This window comes from Cuculus canorus, chromosome 2, assembly GCF_017976375.1.
Source record: "Cuculus canorus isolate bCucCan1 chromosome 2, bCucCan1.pri, whole genome shotgun sequence".
In the NCBI taxonomy this organism is placed as follows: Eukaryota; Metazoa; Chordata; class Aves; order Cuculiformes; family Cuculidae; genus Cuculus; species Cuculus canorus.
The window spans coordinates 61,834,231-61,855,027 of NC_071402.1; the positions used below are offsets into that span (position 1 = coordinate 61,834,231).

The window sequence follows — 20,797 nt, forward strand, 5'->3', positions numbered from 1 at the left end:
CAACCTCTTGCAATGACAGGAGCTGCATCTGGGAATGGTCCAGTGGTATGCTGCACTCCTTGCCCAGGAGGGAGTTGGCAAGCAGGAGGCCACAGCTGGGGTCACCAAGTTGACTGGCACGTCTTCCTAGCCTGTGGAGGAGGAGGGCTGGGGTGCCACCCTGATCCTGCCAGCTGCCAGCCAAGGTTAGTGGTGGCTCTGCATGGCCACTGGGCTCCAGAGGAAGGAAGAGACTCTCCTCATGTTGCTCTCCATTTCTGATATTTCCTGGGGATCTGTTTGATGGTGTGCGTGCCAACCAGAGATTCAAGTTTGTAATAAACCAGCAATCGAAGGAAACACATTGTGTAGCTGTTACATAGCGTGTTTTAAAATGCGGTTTTGCACATCAGATACCCAAGTAACAGAAAACTAGTAAGCAAGGTGCAGCTTATATATATAAGATATATTCTCTTATATCTAAGAGAATGAAGCTGCATAATTTTTGTAGGTTTTAGGGTAGTAGTCACGTTCCTGGCACAACCATTCCTGATGGTGCACCACATGCACCATTCCTGCAGCAGCTGCACTACTTAATATTGTAAAATCCGTAGGCAGGCTGGATTATAGTGTCTTCTAAAGCAGTTATAAACCTAGAAGCACAGCTTCCATACATACCTCTTGCATGAGGAAATCTGCCACCTCCACGATCACACCAAGCTTTCTGCTCTTCTTATATGAACACATTTGCCTCCTGTCAAGCCTAGGAGGAATCCTGCTGACACTGTGCATATGCTTAGGCATACTGATAGTTCTGGGAGATAGCTCAACCTCAGGGTCTGATTTAGGTAGGCACCTAAATATGTTGAATTTGTTGCAAATTTGTTGCATTGGAACAGATTGCCATGAGGGGAAGTGGATACTGCTGATAACCAGTGACATTTGAAACATTCATGGTATTTGTTCCTGAAGTATCAGTACTGTCAATGCTTTGGGAAAGACGTTAATGGGGGTTTTATAGGTGATGATGGTATCAGCAAGGGGCTGTCCCTTTACTCAGTTCCTTCTCTCCTTCAATTCTAGCTGGCTAGGACCCATCTTGGGGAGATGTAGTTCTGCTGTGTGGGACACAGTACAAGATAGATGCAGCAGTGGCATCCCCCAGTTCCCTTCTTCTGGGTGCACAGAGTCCTTTGCCGTAGCACTGCCTCCTCCCTCATTCACCTCTGCTTTCCATCTGCTGACTAAGAATGTTTTGCAGGGCAGAGGTGGGACCTTGCTTGTCTTTTCAGTCTCTCTTCTGTCATCTGCTGGAGTTGAGGCACCTTTTGTAACTACATGGCTTAGCTTTGGTGAAGGGCTTGAGGATGGGGAAGGAGGAGGCTCTGTGTTGTGCCATAATAGTAGCTTTTGACTGGCATCACCACAGAAGTCATGAATAATTTTTGTATCATCTCATATTGTCAGTGGTTGGGCTCATGATGCCACCTTCAAACCTGTGTGCTTCCCATTGCTGTCTTGTAGTGGTTTCCATCTTGACACAGACAGTGATGGAAATTGGAATAAAATTCAATGGTAATCCCCGAACTGTTCAGAGTGCAGTAACTTTAGATGGTGTTCAGCAACTTCAGCTGGAGCATGGGTTTGTTCACCTGAAAGCAAATAATAGTTATTGTGGAGGAAGCCAAGCTTTGTACGGCTATGCATATTTTAAATCTTAGTGATGATTGTCTAAGGTTATTGGGGAAAAAAATCCCCTTGTGTATTGCAAAGGAGATGGCAGCGCTGTTGTGATTTCTTGCACATATTATAAGAAACCATTAAGGTGAAAAGGTGTGATTTGACATGCAGCTTTCTGCCTATGTGTTAAGGGTTTATCCCTCCTGTAGCTGAGAACTGTGTACAGCTATCGCCTTTTTACACTAATTTCTAATGATGGATCTTAATTTCTTTTTGTTAGAAATCCAGTGATACAAAGAAGTGAAAGCTGCTTCTTACGCTTTGCTGAAGTGCGCTGGGGGACTAACATGTTGTGGAAGGCATTAGGGGCAGCATCTATTGCATAGAGCCCTTCCAAGTGCACCCTGGTGTGAGGCAGCCCCTCACTTCCACTGTGCTTCTCGCCCATCATCTTCTGCCTTAGTTAAGCAACTGAGCTAGAAAATGAAAATTGAAGAGAAAGTTGGTTTCGTATGTCTTGTTGACATATGACATGAATTGAGTTGAAATACTTCCAGTGTGCTCTCTTCTATTTCACTGTGCAGAAAACCAGTTTTTTGTCTTTAATAGTTAAATTTTGAGCATATCTATGTGTCTATACCAGTAATACAGTAATGTGATATATACAGACATGTAAACATGTACCTTCCAGTGGGTATATATTCTAATCAATAGTAATATCAGCTGTCAGTTCTGTAGATATGCTTACCAAGAGCACATGTAACATGTTTCTGTTTGATCTGTTTTTCTGAGATGAAACACTACTCCCTTGTGTGAAGTGGCCACCAGGTGTCATCAGAATGCTTTTATTTCTTAATTTCTCCCTTTCTTTAGAAGTGTATGTACACTTTGTATTCTTCTCTGGAAACTTTGTTAACCTGCCACACAAATAATTCTAACTCTTTATGTCACTTGTTCCACCAAAAACTCATGCAGCTCTTTTCAGCTGAGCTACTTGAATAGACGACTGACAAGAGAAAGACAGGACGAACGACAAGACTGAGAAGCGTGTGTATATATTCACAGATTACTACATGCATTCTTTGCCTCAGTAACTTAAAAGATCATGACAGATACAATTACTAAACCATGTGGGCCTGATTTACCTTAGCAGAATATCATTAAAGAGCTACAGGCAAGGTAATGAAAATGATTAGTCAGAAAATACCAGTATTTGAAACATGTCAAATTTCCCTTTCTACTTTTTGACATCTTCCTTCCTTAATGCCTTTTCTACAGTTTTGGTGTCCTGACTTCACAGTGAATGTGTTTTCTTTTTTTTTTTAAATTAAGTGTTTATTTATCTAATTCAGCTGTGAAGTTTTAGCATATTTGCATTAATTGTGGATAAAAATACATTCAAACTTGTATTAGCTTAGCTTTAATTTAAAATGGTATTGGTTAGGTTCTGTTTTTATATTCAGTGAACTACGGTTCTTCATTTGGTAGGTGCTCCAGCCCTCTGATCATCTTCATGGCCCTTCTCTGGACTTGCTCTAACAGATCGTTGTCCTTCCTGTGCTGAGGACTCCAGAACTGAACACAGTACTCCTGGAGAGGTTATATAAAAGCAGAGTAGAGGGGCAGAATCACCTCCCTCGCCCTGCTGGTCCCACTACTATTGATGCAACCCAGGATAAGGTTGGCTTTCTGGGCTGCAGGGACACATTGCTGGCTCATGTCAAGCCTCTCATCCACCAGCATCCCCAAGTCCTTCTCCTCAGGGATACTCTCAATCCATTCTCTGCCCAGCCTGTATTTGTGCTTGAAATTGCCCCACCCAAGTGCAGGACCTTGCACTTGGCCTTGTTGAACTTCATGAGGTTTGCACATGCCTACCTCTCAAGCCTGACAAGCATTCATGCCTGGATAGCATTCCTTCCCTCCAGCATGTCAACCGTGCCACACATCTTGGTGTCATCGGCAAACTTGCTGAGGGTGCCCTCAATCCACTGTCCATGTGTGTGACAAAGATGTTAAACAACACCGGTCCCAATACCAACCTCTGAGGAATGCCACTTGTTACTGGTCTCCGCTTGGACATTGAGCTGTTGACCACAACTCTTTGAGTGCAACTATCCAGCCAATTCCTTATCCACTGAGTGGTCCATCCATCAAATCCAAATCCAAAATATATAAAACTTTTAAAATTCATAAAAATTGAAAACCTTAAGGTTATTCAACAATTTTTAGGATATACTCATGCATTTCCTCTTATTCTTTATCTTGGACATACATGCCTGTTGATTTTGACAGCACTTGAAATGAATGTTTATGCATGTCTTTCATTTTTGACTCCCTCTTCAAAGCTAATCTAATTGATAGTCACTGCTGCGTTTAACAGTATTTGGCTCTTTCTGAAGTGAGTGGGCGATGAACTCGGGAGCCTTCCTTTTTTCTTTTCTTTTTTTTTGTGCAAATTAAAGATTATATTCTTTATGTCAGGAATTCATAAGAACTTCCTTTATGTTGGCAGTTTCCACCCACCCAGAAGGGCTTTCAGTGGTTTGGAAGCAGAAGCAAGAGGGATATGAGTAGTATTGCAGGATGTGTTTTCTCGTGATGCTATTACAGCTCTTTCTGAATGCCCACAAGAAAATGAAGTGAATGGGTGCACATAACTTGGTGTTTTCAGTGATACACAAGTGATGACTGCGTGTGGGTTTTTTAATTTTTGTTACTTTAATTACTGTAGATACGTCAGTGTGGAATATTCAGTCTATAGTCTTTGAAAGCCTATAACTTACTTGGAAGTCCCCTGTGGAGGTTCTAGTGCCCTGCCAAAATGAATGGCTTTAAATGACAAACTGGCTTGTGACACAAAACTCAAAATTCCAGCATCCTTGAGGTGCAAGGGAAAATATATGTTTGTGGTGGTTAGCATATTCCTCAAAATAAAGGTGATCTTTGTTCCATATGAACTTATAATCATATTGTCTTCTGTATTCCATCAATGAGAAGACTATTTTCTTGGATTAGTCTCGCTGAACGAAGAGGAGTAACTTTGCAAGGTCATAAGGCAGACCTATAATTTGATGTAGGAAGGATGTTATGCCCTTGAAAATGAGAAGATATTTATTTGACATAAAGGTCATATGTAGAGGTGTTCACATTCAGTTTTGTGTAGGCTATTTAAGGAGTTCATTAAAGTGATATTGCTTTATTGTATCCATGATTTTGTTGAAAGAATTAATTGTCTAAAAAAGAGAATTTGTAATGGAAAAAATGCAACCCTGTTTTCTGTATATGACATTTTTTACAAACACTGTTGACTGGGTTTTGAATACTTGGAGACGATGATGCTCTGACTGAGAAGTGCTTTGGGAATTCTAATGCCAAGATTAGAATAAAAAAAAAAAAAAAAGTGGAGTTTAGTGTTTGTAAATGTACTTTCTTTGAGTTCTTCTGTGTACACCCCTACCTCTTCTTTTAAATAGTTGGTGTGTGACTGGAAAGAAAAGTAAATAAAATTGTATTGAGCATCAAGTTAAGAAACTTTGCAGTTCATTACAAGTTTATGGATCATCACTAAATTGCTTGTCCTTTTGATCTTCATTTACAATTACTGCTTTCTAAATTTCAGCTGAGGATTAGGACAATGCAAATTTCACACTGAAAATCTTAACTGCACTGTCTCCACCTTTTGGAATAAATGAATTATGTACTATTTTTTTGGACCAGAGGAAAAAATATAGAAAACACTCAACTAAAATGTTCTCTATTCCCATTAAAGAAAAGATCTTCTGTCCGTGAATGACTGATTCTTTTCTATAGAACGGTAGCAGATACTATATCAATATACCAAAAAAAATCATAGGAATAGGAAGAATACAAAAATCTTGTATTGTTATCTAATAAAAAATGGTGGTGGTAGCAGAATAAGTGGTATTTTTCTCATGTTTTGAATTAATTTTCTTCTTTATAGGTTGTGAGATGGTGCTGAATTGTGATGTCTTTTAAATTAGATTAAATATTGAAACAAAAGTTCCACTATTCTGACCATTTGCAAATCCCAATACATGAAAGAAGAGAATCTTTAGCTATATTGGCTTCTGTGACACAACCAAACTATTGTGTATTATGCACCTGTAATTTAAAAATGTATGTCTCTCCTCATATAGTCTGTAAAGATATGGATAGAATCATAGAATCATGGAGTGGTTTGGGCTGGAAGGGACCTTAACGATCATCCAGTTCCAACCCCCCTGCCATGGGCAGGGACACCTCCCACCAGGCCAGGCTGCTCAAACCCCCATCCAACCTGGCCTTGAACACTTCCAGGGATGGGACATCCACAACTTCTTGTGCCAGAGCCTCACCCCCCTCATTGTGAAGAATTTCTTCCTAATATCTACTCTAAATCTTGCCCCTTCCAATTTAAAGCCATTCCCTCTCGTCCTATCACTACATGCCCTTGTAAAAAGTCCCTCTCCAGCTTTCCTGTAGCCCCTTCAAGTACTTTAAGGTTGCTATAAGGTCTCCCTGGAGCCTCTTCCAGCCTGAGCAACCCAAACTCTCTCAGCCTGTCCTCATAGCAGAGGTGCACCAGGCCTGTGATCATCTTCATGGCCCTCCTCTGGACCCATTCCGACAGCTCCATATCCTTCTTATGTTTGGTATTACAGAACTGGACCCAGTACTGCAGGTGGGGTCTCACAAGAATGGAGTAGAGGGGCAGAATCCCCTCCCTCACCCAGCTGGCCACGCTTCTTTTGATGTAGCCCAGGATATGGTTGGCCCTCTGGGCTGCAATAGAGCATTGCTGGCTTATGTTGAGCTTCTCATCGGTGAACACCCCAAAGTCCTTCTCTGCAGAGCTGCTCTCAATCATGTCATCCCCAGCCCTGTGTTGAAAGTGTGGATTGCCCCGACCTAGGTGTAGGAGCTTGAGCTTGCACTTGGCATTGTTGAACCTCCTAAGATTCACACAGGCCCACTTCTCCAGCTTTTCCAGGTCCCTCTGGATGACATCCTGTCCTTACTGCATGACAACTGCACTCCTCAGCTTGGTGTCATCCACAAAATTGCTGAGGGTGCACTTTTTCTTGCTGTGTATATAATTGATGAAAATATTAAACAGCGCTGGTCCCAGTATAGACCCCTGAGGGATACCACTTGTCATGGATATCAAGCTATTGACCACTGCTGTCTGAATGAGACCATCCAACCAATTCCTTATCCACCGAACAATCCACACATCAAATCCATATCTCTCCATTTTAGAGAGAAGGATGTTGTGGGGGACTGTGTCAAAGGCTTTAAAGAAGTCCAGATAGATTACATCCATTGCTTTTCCTGTGTCCACTGATGTAGTCACCCCATCATAGAAAGCCACTAGATTGGTCAGGTAGGACTTGCCCTTCGTGAAGCCATGCTTGCTGTCTTGAATCACCTCCCTGTCCTTCATGTGCTTTAGCATAGCTTCTAAGAGGATCTGTTCCATGGTCTTCCCAGGCACAGAAGTGAGGCTGACAGGACAGTAGTTTCCAGAGTCATCTTTTCTGTGCTTTTTAAAAATGGTCATAAATTGCCCTTATTCCAGTCACCAGGGACTTCCCCTGAGTGCCACGACTTTTCAGATATCATGGAGAGTGCCTTGGCAATCACATCAGTCGATTCACTCAGGACTCTGGGATACATCTCATCAGGTCCCACAGACTTATATATGTTCAATTTCCTGATGTGGTCACGAGCCTTATCTTCCCCTATAGTGGGAGGAGCTATACTCCCCTGCTCTCCATCTTGTGGTTCACTGACCCAAGAGGGGTAAGGAGAGCAGGTGCCAGTGAAGACTGCGGCAAAAATCTTGTTGAGTACCTCAGCCTTCTCCTTGTCTGTTGATATGAGGTCACCATTTTTATTCATAAGTGGGGGTAGAGTTTCTTTAACCTTCCTTTTCTGGTTGACGTACTTTTAGAACCCTTTCTTGTTAGCCTTCTCTTTGCTTGCCGGTTCAACTCCAGCTGCACCTTGGCCAACCAGGCAGCGTCTCTATACGGGTCCCAGGTTCCCTGTCCCTCCTTGCACTGCCTGTGCAGTTCCCTCTTCTTCTTTAGTTTAACCAGCAGATCTCGACTCAACCACGCTGGTCTCTTCCCTTTCCTGACCGATTTCCTACATATGTGGACTGAGCGCTCTTGCACTTTATGGAAAGCTTCCTTAAATATTTGCCAGCTCTGTTCTGCTCCCTTGTCTCCATATCCATGTCCCAGGGAGGGCTACTGACTAACTCCGTCAAGAGCTGGAAATTTGCTTTCCTGACATTTAGGGTCCTGACTGTACTCCTTGGCTGTCCCATATCCCTCAGGACCTTGAAGTCCACCAGTCTGTGATCACTGCAGCCCAGGTTGCCTCCCATGTCGATGTCACTGATGAGCTTGCTTGCATTGGTGACCACAGGTCGAGTATTGCAACCCCTTTGTTAGAGGTGTCTATTACCTGGGTTAAGAAATTATCTTCAACATACTCCAGGAGTCCCCTGGATTGCCTAAAGTTTGCTGTGCTACATTTCCAGCATATGTCATGGTGTTTGAATTCCCCCAGCAGGATGAGAGCTTGTGGGCGAGAAGCCTCCTGTAGCTGGAGAAAGAAGGCTTCATCATTAGGCTCTCCTTGATAGGGTGACCTGTAGTATACACCAACCAGAAGGTCTATTTTGTTGCTTCTGTCTTTTACTCTCACCCATAATCTTTTGACCTGTTCATGGCTATTCTTCTGCGACAGCTCTTCATACTCTATCCATTTCCTGATATATAGGCAAATGCCTGTGCCCCTTCTTCTTGCTCAGTGCCTTCTGAACAGCCTCTAGCCATTAATTGCCATACTCCACTCATGGGATTTGTCCCACCAACTTGGCCTACGCAGATGTGGCAGATGTAAGATATAAACATTTTGCCTTTGAAGATCTTAGGTACATTTTTCACTTCTTCCAGATACTTGGAAAATTATTGAAGAAAAGCACTATGTTAAAGACTTAACTAATATTTCCTGTAGGATTACTGAGCTTAGCTTTTTTTGTTCACAAATGGTGAGGCCACAACAGGTTTCTTTGCAAAACTTAGGAACAGCAGTGTGCTGCAAAGAACCTTAAAATGTGTTAAGGTAATGTATGACTGTCTCCAAGCAGGAGAATTTGTTAACCTGAAGCTAATGTGGCAAATGAATTTTTGGTCATATCCTTTAAGAATCTGTTCAGCTATACTTGATTTATATGAACATTAACAAAAGATTTATGTTACAAAAAGTCAACCCACTTTTGAGTTAGAATGGCTACATTTTGAACATCAAATATGATGTTAAGAGAGCACTGTTTGACAGAACTGGCTTTTAAACTACAGAAATACTGAAGATTTGACTGCTGTCTGCTTAGCCTGGGCCTGATCCTGGGTTCTGGTGGTTTACTGTGTTGTACGTGGTGATACCATTGGTGGAGTCTTGGAACCTATGTAACTCCTTTCTGGTTTATTTATGCAGTAGTAACTTAGTGGTTGACATTGCTGTGCTTTAGATATTTGTTACTTGTAAAAAATGCAACTGGAATCTTTAAAAGGTGAAGGTAGAAGGAAAAACACAAGAGCTTGCATCTTGTGCAGTTTTTGGTCTTGTTGGTCCATGAATTAGGTAGTTCAGGAGTTGTTCCTCTGCACTTCCATCGCTATATGAGTTTGCGAAGATTACATTGATATCAAAAGGCTTATTCAGTCACACTAATTAGTAGGAATTAGACTTAAGCATGTGCTTAAGTTGTCTTGGCTGGGGGTTACTTGTTACATCTAGAATGTGTTTTTGGTAACCAGATGCTTTAATCAAATTCCAGATGCCGATTCTTTGCTCCTGATGACTGTCCCTAGTGACAGACTAAAAAATTTTGCAAAAAGAAACCCATTTGACCTTATGTATTGTGTGGTCACTGGGACTGTACAAACTCAGTGTGCTACTGATGCCTTTTCTGATGTATCGGTTTCTGTATTAATACCAACTGTAGGCTAGCCCTTAATTAGTGTAGTGGCTTTGATGAGAGTGGATGTGAATTGGCTTATGCAGGCTGAGGATTAAGACCAGTTTGTTGCTTTGCCATTGTTCTCCTGTTCTGTAGCAAATCTGAGAAGGAGATTTCAAGAGAGAACCTTACAGCAGAGGAAGAAGCACAATAGACTTCTTTTGCCTAGAGGAGGTTTATGGCTTGCTGAGTGCATCCTTCAAGTAGTAATAGTCATGTCATGCAATAAATCTAAACAGGAATCTGAAAAGTCTGCCCGCAGCTCCCTTTGGGTGTGGGACACTACTCTCCCATCAAGGAAGCTGAGGGAAATGCTACTGAAATTGTGTTAGAGATACAGCTGTGTTATCTGAGCAAAGATCATAGTGTGTAGAAACGGAGACATAGTTCAGTGCTGTGGTCTAGATCTTGTGTGAGATGTGGAGAACTGACCACAGCTCAGCAAATTGCTGACTGTAATCCCAGCAAAAAGTAGCAACAATACATTAGCATCTACCTTGGAAGATGTGCTCCTGTCCTAAAGGCAGCTTTGGGAGAACTAAAAGAAATTCAAGACAATGCTAATTCCCTTCATTAATCAGCATAAGGGTAATTTTAGAGAGACAACAGCAACTTCCTCATAGTTGTTTTCTTCTGTAAGGAATTCTTTGTGGATTATGGTTTCATGCAGGTGGAAATGATGCTGTGTAGTGACATCTAGACACTGTTTATATTGAACGAAACTGGTAAAGGTGTATCATTAGTTGTTGCTACAGCTAACTTGTGCTGTGCAGCCAAGAAGCTATTGCCTTGATAATGATTGTTATTAGTTGTGGGTATAGACATGCAGCTGTTGACTTCATTAGGAGTACTGCCTGTAAATGAAGCAGAGTAGATCCCCAGTCTGGGTGCTACAAGTTTAACGTGAAATGAAGGCAAAGATAAGTGTCTCCATTTCCTGTTGTCTTGGAGAACTGGGGGAATTAGGCAGGAAGGCTGGGGCGTAACTCTCCTTTGCATTTTTGTATTACATATGTGACTATCCTAATTTCATACGGAAATTATTGGCAGCACCTATGAGAGTTGTGTAATGTATTTTCCACTTGCCTAGCAACTAGTTTGGAGTTGTGACTACAAACAGTTTGCAAAGATAAGATACGGGAAATGTATTTTTTTCCCTAAGCACTTAAAAAAAAATCCATAGTTCATGGAATACAGTTGAATTGAAGCCAAGGTTGGATGCCAGAACTGGGACTGTGATCCCGGATTTTTGGTAGAGCACAGGGCAGGATGAACTTCTGTTGGAGAGTTAGTGAACAAATGCTGTGAAGTAAGGCTAAACCTGCAGATATTGTATGCATATAATCAGCCATCTTTTTGTGAGGTGTGCAGGTGGGTGGTGGAGATGAGCTGAATCTGTGCTGGAGTGGCAGAAAAGGCATGTTCTGAGAATGCTGATACCTGCCTGTGACAGCTGGGAGGCATCCACCTCCAGTGATTGCTGTATCTCTGCCTGAAATTGGCTTGTGATTTCTGTCAGAGGTTGATTTAGGTATGCCAACGCTTTAAGGTTCAAATCAAGCCATAAGATGGCTTTAAATGGGCATGAAGTGTATCAGAAGAGTGTATGGTGTGGAGGCACCAGTCTCCTACTTAATAATATGTCTTGAATGTATGAATTTTTGTAGATGGAGAAACCCCTAATTATTCCTGTATAATCTTTGATAGCTGAAATTTCCAATGCAGATATTATTTCACTGCTGGACAGGTTTTCTGATAAATCAGATAGTCTGAGAGAAAACTATTGCATAAAGAAGATGCAGAATTGGTTTGAGATTGCAAATTGTCTTATACAACAAAGAAAAAACTGCCATTCTTCCCCAGGCTATGCAAGGGAAGAGTGGTCAGGTCTCACTGGTGGGCTGGGAACCTGCTGTGGAGGTGCAGCAAGGCAAAGAACCCAGTGGCTGCTGCATGCAAACAGTTAAGGATGGACTTGTGGCACTCATCACAAAGTAATTTTTTGATACTTCCCAAGTTATATAAATAAATCTGTACTGCAGTTAAACAACATAATTTTTATCTGATGTTATTTTTTTCTGTATCCAAACAGTGCTCATAAACCTTTTCAGGGTAAGCTTGAACTTCAAAGGCTTCATCCTCCTCTGCTTTTAATTGCAGTAGTGTTTTTGAACATACTGACAATTTGCTCACTTACACCAACTGACAATAGACCTGGTTGTTTTACTTCTGACTAATTGTGGTAATTTCCATCATGGTTTAGTGAAAAAAGAAAAATAGTGAATAAGAATCAGAAACCCACAGCTAGAGAAGCAATATCTGGCTACTCCAAAAGGCTATTGTGATCTAGAGATTATTATTCTCTCATTATTTAGGTATAGCTAGCGCTATGTAAATTTGGTCAGTGCTTTAGCTCAATGAGAGACCTACAGCTGAAAAACTGTTCAATATATGCAACTACTGTGCGCTCAATTCCTTACAGGCCTCCCATAAATGATTATTCATCAGAAAATCAGGTTTTTTACTTCTATAAGTAGTACTTACTTACTACTTCCATGGTAGTAAGCCCAACTGATTTGAGTATATTTTCCCAGATTAATACTCTCTTACTTTGTCTTCAAAAATAAGCATAAGTTGTTGGGGTTTATTTTTTAGCATGTACTTGAACAGTTTTTTGTACCCTGCATTGTCTGTATCAACATTGCAATTACTTAATCTTGTCAGGAAGTACTTACAATAGTGGTCATGGCCTCATTCAATGGGTAACTGAACAAAAAACTGGATACTTGGATCTGCAGCAAATTGATGTTTAAATCATCGTGTAAAGCACATAGATAAACATTTAGTATTTAATCATCTGTTAAAATGAAATGCATTTTCAATTCTCAATCGCTTCATATCAAAATGAAAAGGAAATAAATGTCAAGATTTGATTGCCCACCCCCATCCCTCTTGTAACTGTGTTAGTAGCATCAATTTTCTAGTGGTGACATCTTTCTGAGAGCAGAAAGGTCACACTGGATGGGCAGTTCAGCAAAAGCTTTTGGTTACTGGATTTGGACAGTTAGTTTGTGCTGGGGTTCAAAGATGCTGCAGTTCTCGGCAGTATTTCATTACTTCACACCCCTTATTGGGAAATGAGGTATTATAGGATATTTTAGAAATAACAGGGAACTATATTTGCAGCAGATTCTTTTAGAGCATGGTACTATTTGTGTTCTCCCTCTTTAGCAGGTAGTTGAAGCAGAAGAAGGAAAGAAAGCTTCATACTTAAAATAATTAACGTTTACATTGGTGTTGTTTTGCTCATTGCAGTCATGGTCATTTTTTAACTTGGAGCTTTTAAATTTGGGAACCTGGATTTCTAGTTCAGGAAAAGTTGACCATCCCATGATTGGTTCCTTGAAAGCTGTTGGTGTTCCATGTCCTAAAGATGCTTCCAGAAACAAAGTTAGGCTTGTCTGCTCAGGTTTAAGCATGTAGTAAATTACTTAATTACACAAAGACTACTGACTAGCGGTCACTCACATGGTGCTCATCACAGTGAGAGCTCTAACCAAGTGCCTAGAAGTTGATTGTTAGATGCCATAAGTCTAGACAGCATGCTGAAAATGTAGCCTTCTATCTTTCATTGTGTCTGTCTTCCTGCTATAATTCTAATTTGCTATATAGCTTTTTTTTTTTTGACTTGAGTCTTTTAACTTTTGGTCATGTGCAAAAGTCTAGCAATAATTCTTTTGTTTTACAGGTACTAAGCCAAATGATCTGCAATTGATAACATCACTGTTAACAATGGATGGGGATGAAAATAAGAAGAGAGATGATGTTGATGAATGTTTGCAAACTGAGTTGACAGAAGAATCCCAGAGAAACACATCAGGAGAAAATGCTGGCTGTGACTCTTCATCTCAGCACAAAACAAAGCTTATATCAGATGAAGTGTTCAGGGACCTTGAAAAGAAAAGAAAAGAGAATGGCACAAACAAAAGGGCACTGTCAGGATCACAAAACCTGGATGTTGTTGAAGCAGACAAACCTGAAAATGTCTCTAGAAAAAGAAAGCGGATTTCTTCTGAAAACATGAAAGATAGTGAAAGGAAATTGCACAAAGCCGTAGCTGGAGAAGCAGGTAGTATAGTAGCTGGAGCTGTAAAGAAGGAAGGAGTCGCCAGTTGTCTTGGTGATGACATATTTAATTCAAATTTCCTGTGCCTACCTTGTAACTTCAAATGTGCTGATGGTGTCATATTGAAAATTCACAAGGAGAATAAACATTCACAAGAGATGCCAGCTGCTGTTCCTCATAAGTTATCTTCTTCAGAAGAAATCAGCGTTGGCTGTACAGTTGGAAACATAGACAAATATCTTAAAGGCAAAATGACTGATCAGTGTTTACCTTCCTGCTCCGATATGGAAAAAGATAAACGAGAAAGCCCATCTAAAGAATCCAAAGAGCAAACATGCCCTCACTGTAGTGGCACAGCTGAATGCAATTCAATGTCACATACACATGTTAAGCAAGATCATGACAAATCCAAGATATTTTGCTGTGATCTTTGTGGTTTTCAGAGTGCTGAGGAAAATCTCCTAAATTCTCATTTCCTTGGGAAGACACACCTTAGACGCCAAAATCTTGCTGCACGGGGAGGATTTGTACAGTTATTGACAAAAAAATGCTTCAAAAAACAACAATCTACTGCAACCAGAGAGAGGAATGTCAGAGCAAAACCTGGGACAAGTAAATCAAGGGCAAGAACTGCTGATGCAAAAGAATTAAGTGTTTGTAGTGCACCAAAAAGCTCAAAATTAAGCTTGTCCAAACAGAATGATGACACTGAACTTGTTGAAATGATACCATCTTCAGATGTTCCCACTGAAAAAACAGATACTGCGACAGAAGAAAAGTTTTTTTCTTCTGGTGTGGATGGAAAGTACAAAGTCCGTACTGAAAAACTAGAAATACCAAGACCCTCAGAAAATACCTTGCAGAAAACAGAACTCCCTCCAACTACCAAAAAGATGTCAAGGAGGTTTGATAGACTGGAACATAAAAGAAATGTTGTCATGCTAAGGTCTTCATTTGGACAGAGTAGGTCTTTTAGATTAAAAAGGCAGGTTAGAAGAAGATACAGTTTGTTGGGTACTAGTAAGAGAGGCAAGACTGGAACTCAGAGAGCACACATGAAGGCTGTCTCCAGCCCACAGCTTAAACCTGGTGATTCAAGGTCTATGTCACATACAGAATTAGAAACAGATGCTAAACATAATTGTAATACTACTTCAGAAATTCAAGATCTTGCTGAAGACAGGCAAAATAACCTTTCTTCCAGCACTGCAGATATTAAAGATTCTGACATTAAACTTACTGCTGATCATGGTGTTGTTGATACTGGTATTAACTGTGGTCATGTTTTCCATAGCAGAAAAAATCTGGAAATTAATGTTGCAAAGCTTCCTACAGAAATGATACAGTTTCATTGTCAGACGTGTAGTTATTCCTCTGGAGTCAGGGAAGACATGAAGCAACACTGTCAGGACAGTCAACACCAGGTGGATGGTTGTAGCTTTAATTGTCAACTCTGTTCCTTTACCAGCTTGAATGCGATCAGCCTTCAAAGCCATATGGGTGAAGTGCATAGGATGCCCCATAGCTGTCCAACTTGTAGTCTTTATTTTCCAGCAGAAGAAGAGCTGATAAATCATCAAAAAATTGAGAAACATGGTGCTTCATTATTTCAGCAAGATACTCCATTGAGTAACAGTGATCAGACCTTGCAAGTGGTAGCTGATGCTGACTCAGTATCAAACAATAGCCAAAATACTGCAAAGGAAATGGAAGTATCAATGAAGGCAAAAACTCCAGAGTCTTCTGTCATAAATAATAAAAATGAACTAAAGCATTCTGTTTTGAATAAAACCCAGTTTCAGTGCAAAAAATGTTTTTATAAGACAAGATCTTCCACAGTTCTTACAAGGCACATAAAACTCCGACATGCACAGGAGTATCACTTCCTTTGCAAAGCATGTAATCTTTATTCGCTGAGTAAGGAAGGAATGGAGAAGCATATAAAACGAAGCAAACACCTTGAAAATGCCAGGAAAAACAACATTGGACTACGTTTTGAGGAATGTATTGAAAAGGTTTGTGTTGGTGTTGGTGGTATTAGAAGAGTGTTGGATCCTTCCATTTCTGGGAGTGGGAATGCAGAGTTAGATAAAGAAATAATACATGTTTCATCCTCTTCTGTGGAAAACGTATCAAGAAGTAAGGAATTTGTTCCAGTTCACCCAAGGATTGGTGAAAAAGAATTGGTTTTAGCTAGTGCACCCAAAAGAGCGAAACCCAAAGGTACTATTTCTAGGACATGTAGCCATTGTGGTCTTTTGGCTTCCAGTGTTACAAATTTGACTGTTCACATCAGACGAAAGCACAGTCATCAGTACAGCTATTTGTGTAAGGTCTGCAATTATTACACTGTAACCAAAGGAGATATGGAACGACACTGTGCAACCAAAAAACACAAAAGTCGTGTTGAGATGGAAGGACATGGAAAACAGAACTCAGAGATCATCGTTAGCCCTGAAGAAGGTAATTTTGAATCTGTGAGCAAGAAGGTTGACAGCCCTATGACTGCCTTATATGAACATGCTGAGGATGGAAGCCAGTCATCAGATTTGGAAAATTCTGTCTTAGACAATCAAGAAGTTGAACAGGGAGATGCTGAGCTAAAAGCCTGTAGGCTGCCAGATTTGGAGCATGCTAGAAATTCAGTAAATATAACCCAACGTATATATGTGGAACCAGATAGGGTTACCCAAGATGGTGACCCATGCTTCCAGAGAAAAACAATGGGTGCAAACACCAACAAGTGTGTACACTGCAGCTTCATTGCTCATTCTTCCTCTTCTTTAGAGCTGCATGTGAAACGAAAACATACAAAACAGTTTGAATACTTCTGCATGGCTTGTGACTACTACGCTGTTACTCGCAGAGAGATGATTAGGCACGCAGCAACAGAGAAACATAAAATTAGAAGAGAATCTCATGTTTGTTCTTCTTCTGGGGAGGAAGCAAACACAGCAAATATCACTAAAGAAGGCAATGCTTTGTCTCAAGAGGAGCACCATCACGGTGCAGGAGGATCAAAAACTGGTTTAGGTGAAACAAGATGTGCCAGTGAGGCAGCAGAGGGTGATCATATGAGTAAAAGCTTAGCTGAGTGCACAGTCTTAGAAGAGAATGCATCTCCAGAAATGCCTAAAGGTAGCAGTTCCCAAAATGCAAAAGAAGGTGAACTTGAAGAGGAGCCTGAAAATGGAGAATACCTTTTTTGTGAAGGATTCCAGCAAATTCCTCAGAAAGATAAAGCTGTTAAACTTGACAAGGAGGTATCAGTTAAAGAAGCAGGTACTTCTGAGCTGCAGAAAAGTAGCCATGGTCAGGAGCTACTTAACTCAGATGATAATTGCACTGCAGAAAATCAAATGAAATCAAGTGACACAAACTTGAATTCAGGAATAGGTGAGGAAAGCTTAGAAGCAAATAGAGATAACTCTGAAGCAGAGTGTAGAAACACAGACATTCTCAAAAAAATATCACTGGAAAAAAATAACTCACTTATGCTAACACTTCAAGAAACAAGTAGTGCAGTAGAGCAATCAAATATTGCTGGAAACATCGGAGAAATGGTACAGAATATGCATACTTTAGAGGTTGACAGAAGTTTCAAAGAGGATCCTACTGGGGAGGAGGAAGAAGCCCTTATGGAAGCACAACGTGAAGCAGAAGTGACTATAAATAACAGTGTTTGGGAGGCAGATGGCTCAACAGCTGAGGGCATGCAAGAAAGTACTAATGAAGCTTTAGGAACACTTATCAGTGTAGATGATAAAGAAAAGACAATCCAAAATTTTGTCAATTTTGATTCTTCTATAGTGAGGTTAAAAAGCCATCATCAAGGTGGGGAGGCCACTGACCATTCTGCTGAAGGACAGATATCGGGTGGAGTGAAAGCTAATGAGCTCCCAGTGAAGGCAGATTCTTCACCAAGCAGTGGGAAAAAGAAGAAGTTGGAAGGAATTTCCCTTGGGGAATCAACACGTATTCGCTGTGATGACTGTGGTTTTCTAGCAGACGGTTTGAGTGGACTAAATGTTCACATAGCCATGAAACATCCATCAAAAGAAAAACATTTTCATTGTTTACTCTGTGGAAAATCATTTTACACAGAGAGCAACCTTCACCAGCACTTGGCCAGTGCTGGGCACATGCGAAATGAACAGGCAAGCGTGGAGGAGCTTCCTGAAGGAGGTGCTACCTTTAAGTGTGTGAAGTGCACAGAACCCTTTGATTCAGAGCAGAGCTTGTTCCTCCACATCAAAGAGCAACATGAAGAGCTGTTGCGGGAAGTGAACAAGTACATTGTGGAAGACACTGAGCAAATAAACAGGGAGAGGGAAGAGAACCAAGGCAATGTCTGCAAGTACTGTGGGAAGATGTGTAGAAGCAGCAATTCCATGGCCTTCCTAGCTCACATCCGTACCCATACAGGTATGGTAACACTCTTTGCAAGTGGTCTTTCTCACACAGAGTGAATCATACCATTGGTCGTTTGTTGCTTGTTAATCTCTTCAAGATTTGTTGTGAAGTGGCATTCATATTGCCTGATGAGCCCCTCTTGAAATTCAAACTTACCTAAAGAGGTATGAAAATATGAAGATATGATCAAAGGGCATAAAATGTAAGAATATTTTAAATACAGTCACCTTTCTACTCTTTGTTTCATATAAAGAGATTTCCTTCCCTTTAATCTAAATTGTAACCATTAATTAGTTCTTAACTTTATACAATGAAGTGGTGGTGGTTTGAGAGAACAATTAGCTGCTCTTTCTAACAACTTCTTCCTTGCAGTTGTTTAATATCCATATTGTTTATTTTATTTCAATTCAATTACACTTTCAGTACTACGTAATTCTTCATGATAGACATTTGATATTACATCATTCCTAAATAAATACCTACAAGGAGCACTAAGAGGTTTTTGTAGAACTAAGTCATGGGATTTGGAATCGGTCAGCCTGTTTGGAAGGTAAGGCTGTGTAGGCTGATGTGATGCACAGGGACGTTGCATCTGATTTAGTTTCTGTGCTGATCACACTTTCAATTCATTTTTATGTTTAATTTTAAGTGGAAAAGTTAAAAACATTTTTTGTAGAAAAATGCATAAGCTGCAGTTCTAAATTTATGTAAAAATTCACTGCAATGTTTCTATAAACCTGCCATACATTCTTTATTTTAAATAGACAGCTTTTCTAAATCACTGAGCTCTGCTTAGACAAGTGGTGTCTCCATGGTTGAATTTATGAGTGGATTTGAATAATAAATTCACATTTCAATGAACATATTTTCATTAAAACTGTAAGGTTTATTTTACTGTACTTTAAAATAATGGCTTATTATGGAAGCTATAGTTTAAATTCATGCAGTATTTGAAACTTAGTGCATGGTTACAAGGAAGAGAACAAAAAGGTAAGAAAAGAAAAACATAAAAGAATGGTAATTCCTGGTATAATCCTAAAATAGTTTTGTAAGGTTTTTTATGAAAAGGCAAGGGCGTGACTAGACAACAAAGTTTAAAATTAATCTTGGGGAACATAGACATTGTAAGTCAAACCTTTCAAAGTATTTTACTACAACTGCAGTATTCATGTATACCAATAACTCACATACTTAATACTTTCAGCATTACTTCTATTCTGTCAATAACGTAGTTATCTGTATTGCTTCAGGTAATACCTAACTTTGAACGCAGCGTTAAGTCTTTAGAGGGACGTTTGTGTTCACATGGTCAGAACAGCTGTATTAGTTCTTAATAGGCCCTCTTACGGCAGATAAAACTGAATAAAACTAAGGGGGAGGATGCTAATGGAGCTCTCTTTAGAATTCTTTATGCAACTGTCTGGTCAAGACACGTTGCTTATAATTGATGTGTCCATTACTTGAATTCTCTTGTAATTATAGTCAATAAGTCTTGTAAATGTGTTAAAGCTCACTAAAAGCATACAAATTCAAGAACAGAGTAAGGCTAATAATTTAAAATAATCAATGTAGGCATTTCAGCACTTAATTTCCCTTGTGTGTTGATAGCTGATCATTCTTAATCCATTAAGATTTATTTAGTCGTTTACAATGCAAAATAGGTTTGCACTGGTCACTTGTGCCATTTGAAAATGTCCACCAGGTTAAGTGCAGAATGTAGTCCATTAGTCTTCCTTGACTATATGTATTAATTGCATTTAAAATCAAGTTAATGTGGATGTGAAAGTGAGGTAACTATCAATATATGACAAAGCAACCCTACTTTACATAAGTTACATCATTGATTGTAACATTTAGTAAAAGTTAGTGTACTTTTTAACATCTTGTGTGTAGGTTTTATCATGAAGTATATTTTTATTGTGCTTTTGGATGGCCCTAAACATGCAAAGCAGTATAAGAATACATGTCATTTTGCAAGTCATTTTTTGGTGCTGCTTGTGAAGAGGGTATAGAAGGATTACAGAATGCAGTTTTATCTGCCCTCTTTCTCATGGCACCTTTAAATGAAATACTTTTCTTTTGCTTTGCTTATTCACATAAATACTAATGTGGAGATTTTTATTAATAGTTAATGGGAAGAAGGCTTTTTCTTGCAATCCGTATTTTCATATTTGTGCTTTCCTTTGCGTCTTATAGGACCTTTTCTTCCAATCTGTATCACAATGGATGCAGTTGAATAGCAACAAATATTTTTGGGTTATTGGGTGTGGTGGCAGAGGGAACTGACCTGCTCCACCACCTGTACATACACTGGCTTATGACATTGGTGAGGCAATACAGTACAGTATTTCTAGCTTCTCATCTGTTCCAGAGTAACACCAGGTAAACAACAGGAGCAGAGCTGCACATTTTCCTATTTATTGCCCTGCCTTTTTTAGTCTTTCTTCACCATCCAGATAAATGTGCATATATGTGTTTATATATGTATGTATGTGTAACCATATCCAACTCCTTGACTTTTTTTAAATCAAGTAATCGGTGGTGGTTTGGGGTAGGGGGAA

At 40.0% G+C, this 20,797-nt stretch overlaps 1 protein-coding gene across 1 annotated transcript in view; it reads left to right on the forward strand.

Moving 5' to 3' along the window:
• ZNF407 (zinc finger protein 407) overlaps nucleotides 1-20,797 on the forward strand; it is a 344,964-nt gene that overhangs the window by 16,170 nt on the left and 307,997 nt on the right. The window contains exon 2 of the mRNA XM_054059750.1: nucleotides 13,446-18,248. Within this exon, the coding sequence (XP_053915725.1) occupies nucleotides 13,490-18,248 (4,759 nt within the window). The 5' untranslated portion in view covers nucleotides 13,446-13,489. The remainder of the gene's footprint in view (nucleotides 1-13,445; nucleotides 18,249-20,797) is intronic.